Below are 3,827 nucleotides of genomic sequence, written 5' to 3' on the forward strand. Positions count from 1 at the left end.
ATGAGCTCCAGTTTAGAGAAGCCTTGTTCTCCACTTCCAACGGATACTGGCAAAGTTAATATTCTGAGGGCAGTCACAACATTTGGTACACTATCTTGCAGTTTTTGCTCAAATATAAAGCGAAGTGGTGCTTGTGGGAGCATGGGTTTCGTCAAGCGCCTTGATACTGCCTTGAGCTCTGAGCATAGGTCTCTTGCATCAATGTCGTGATGCCCATTGTGTGTTCATGACTTTTCTAAATTTTGGCAATCATGAAGAATGTCTGCAGTTGGTGCATTTTTTACTCCATGGGTGTCATATAAGAAACCAAATATTGCTTTGTAAGATTGTAGCTGGTAAAACTTTTCTTCTACTGACTGGATGGCCATCTCAAGAATGCTATAATAAAATTCTACTTTAAACTTTTGGCTGGGGTCTTCTAGTGATTCTTCATGTGCTTCATAATCAAATAGACGTTTCTTTTGCCGTTTTCCTGATTGTTCTTTCTCAAATTGTGGCTCTATTTCCAAATCTTGAGCCACCTCTGTAGCATCAACCAGAACCTTCTGAAAACCATCATCACATCTACAGCTCAGAATTTAGCTTTTTGTTGCTTCTAACTGTTTCGGTAGCTGAATTTAAATCAGCATCCATATCTTGAAGATGCTTGCTGATAATATTGATTTCATACAGGATGTTATACCATGTGACAAGTGAAACAGCAAACTCATATTTGGTAACAGCATCAACTAACCCCTTAGCTTCAACCTGGGTCGAACTTCCAGATGACCCTTTAAGGTTTGTGTCTTCTTAAATTTCAAGTAAAATATCATGTATGTCAGCAAGATGATATCTGAGGGGTTTGAGAGCATCAAGCCGACTTTCCCACCTGGTCTCACTTTAAGGTTTGATGGTCAAGTCTTATATGATACTGACCAAAATCTGCCAGTGATGAGTTGAGGTTGAGAAAAAATTACACATGTTGTATTATGCCAAAAAAATTTCTAGCTTGACAAAATTTGACAGAATCATTCATCACTAAGTTTAAAGAGTGTGCACTGTAAGGTACAAAGAAGGCACGTAGATTCATATCAAGCACTCTCTGCTGAACACTGTTGTGTTTTCCTTTTATGTTGCTCCCATTATCATATCCTTGACCACGTACATTGTCTGTCTGCAACCCCACATTTTGAAGCTCATCCACCAGTGTTTCAGTCATGAAAGCTCTAGTAGTTTCTTTTAATGGAACAAAGCCTAAAAAACTTTCTTTGATGCATACTTAATGCTGACTGACCTCTGGCTCTTTTTTTAATACCTACGTATCAAAGAATTATTGTCAGTTGCTGTATGTGGCTGATATCAGGTGTACTGTCTAATATGATTGAGAAATATTTTGCAAGCTTTACATCGGCCAAAATTTTCTTTAATTGCACTTGCCAGCAGTTGTATAAGTTCATTTTGGATCCTTTTTCCCAAATAGTGCACCATAATTTCTTTGTTTTTAATTCTATGTAAATGCTCATTCATGGCTGGATCAAAAATAGCTAGAAATTCAAGCAACTTTAGAAAATTTCCCTTGTTGGGACTATATAGGCTCTCATTTGTTCCTCTAAATGCTAAGTTTTTGCAGCAAGATCCCTAGACAACCCAGTCAAACGTTCCAAAAATTTTTGCCAATACTTTTCTTCCTGCTTCAAACTCTGTTGTTCAATATGATCAATGGTTTTTCTTTGTTTCAATTGTAGCTCAAGTTCACGCCAGATTTGATAGTTATTAATGTGTTCCGTGCTTCTTTCATAAACAGAAAGAATTGCTGTGGTATTTTGCCAGTGATTAGAACCATTTTTATGCAGAAAAACGTTAGGTTTGGAGGAAAATAATTTACAGCAAAAACAAAACATTACATCTTTCGAAGTTAAATAAACCAACCAGTCACGGCATACTTCCTCACCATTACTCAGACTTCTTTTGTAATGTATAGGGGAATATCTTCTGTTCTTGGAATTCTTGGGGGGAGTTGTTTGAAGAAATCTGCTGTGGTCCATGTTATACAAGCAGTTGTCGCAAAACATTATTGCATGTGTCAGGCCAAGTTGCTGAATCACTATAATTCACATCACCAATTCCAATTTCAGGTACAGCAGCAGGTTCAAAACCATAATTTTTTTTTTCCCAACAGAAGTCTGTGCAACATCTGCTTTACAGTCTGTGTTTGAAGTTGCAGTGGGTTCAATATTGGTACCTGCTGATTTACTATCATTTTTGCTTGTTTTTTCTTTACTTAGATACTTTAAAAAAGAACCCTCTTATTTTGCTACTGCCTTTGTTTGTTCTACTTTACGTTTGCAATTTTGCGTCCCTGAGGGCTGCTTTCTATCACTCATCTGAAAAGCACAAATTGGGAGGACTATTTTTGTTAATTCCTATTAGACAAACCGTAATAAATATCAATGAATGCATTCCATTGGAGCATATACCGTATAGACAGTTTAGATAAGAACTTCAAAAAATAAAAGTGGTGATCCAACCAACCAATTTTCTTACTTCATAAACACAGCTGTTGCGTTGGCGGGAGTTGAATGCTGGTGACTGGCATGTGTTCGGTGTTCGCGTAAGATATCAGCTATGTTGGTGGCGAGTGGTGGCGCATTATTTGAAATAGTGTTTCTACCAGAGCATTCGATCGGTGTTTTCTTTCTGTCAGGGTTACCTTATCTCACCCTGTGATTCCTGTCCCTACTGAATTGAAAAAATAAGAAAAATAGGGGAAATTTGCAAAACGCTTCTGCAAATTAACCAATTAGTTACTGGTCTGACGCCTGACGGTTAATAATTAAACCATGCTTATTAAAGTACCAAAATAGGAATTACTGCTTGATGCCCCTCTCAGCCTGATGCCCTAGGCGACCGTGTAGGTTCGCCTAATGGTAGGGCCGGCCCTGCCTAGAGTATGCTGATGATGCTGTCCTTGTTAGCAGAACACCACAGGATTTGCAATGCTTGCTTACCAGAATGCATGAAATATCATACGAGTTTGGGCTGGAGATAGATAGAAGAAAGACAGAGATGATGTGAACGGAATATGCAATGGAAGATAAAATATCATTGGAAGGAGAAAGGATTAATGAGGTAGAATCATTTATGTGTTCAGGAACAATGATCTCCAATAGAATTAGAATTTAGTGAAAGATTGAAAAAATGCAAATCAGACAATGGCTAGGTTAAGTAAAATCTGGAAATCATATCGCCTTGAATTACATATAAAAATCAGACTATAGATCAGTGTAGTGAGATCGGTGTTACTCTATAGACATGAGTAATGGTTTGACAATGAAACAATTTCCTATAGATTTAGTAGATTTGAGAACAAAGCCCTCAGAAGGTTATTGGGAGTTAAATGGCAGGACAGGATTAGAAATGAAACTATTAAGAGAAATTACTTGAGTGCCATATAATGAGGGGTAGCTGGAGATGGTTTGGGCATGCTCTTTGCACTCCCCAAGAGAGATTAGTTCACCAAACGTTCATTTTTGCTATCTTATTTAATTTATTTAGTTTGGATTTCTGTATTGAATATCGCTTGGCTAATAAATTAGGCGTTTTAAATGTAGAATCTTCCGTTTTATTTTCCTAATACTAATTCAAACTTATGGCTTTAGAGGACGATAGTCAGTATCTTCTTTCCCACCGTCATCCCTACAGTAAAGGGTCGGTTGCCTCACGCCCCTTCTCCAACAGCATTAGGATAGTTTAGAAGGAAATAAGATTAGAGACATAAAAAATTATATATCTCCTTGGAGGTATAACATGATGCCCCAAAAGTGGGAGACTACTCTTTGTCGTCTCTG

At 37.6% G+C, this 3,827-nt stretch overlaps 1 protein-coding gene across 1 annotated transcript; it reads right to left on the bottom strand.

The window, feature by feature from the left end:
* Positions 1-224: 224 nt before the first annotated feature.
* On the bottom strand, positions 225-1,198 carry LOC137630059 (uncharacterized). Its single transcript, XM_068361548.1, has 2 exons — positions 1,049-1,198; positions 225-545 (listed from the first exon to the last, which is right to left on the bottom strand). Exons 1-2 carry the CDS (start codon positions 1,196-1,198, stop codon positions 225-227), a joined length of 471 nt encoding a protein of 156 aa, XP_068217649.1.
* Between the last annotated feature and the right edge of the window lie 2,629 nt (positions 1,199-3,827).

The sequence above is a fragment of the Palaemon carinicauda genome, chromosome 38 (genome assembly GCF_036898095.1).
Source record: "Palaemon carinicauda isolate YSFRI2023 chromosome 38, ASM3689809v2, whole genome shotgun sequence".
Taxonomy (NCBI): Eukaryota; Metazoa; Arthropoda; class Malacostraca; order Decapoda; family Palaemonidae; genus Palaemon; species Palaemon carinicauda.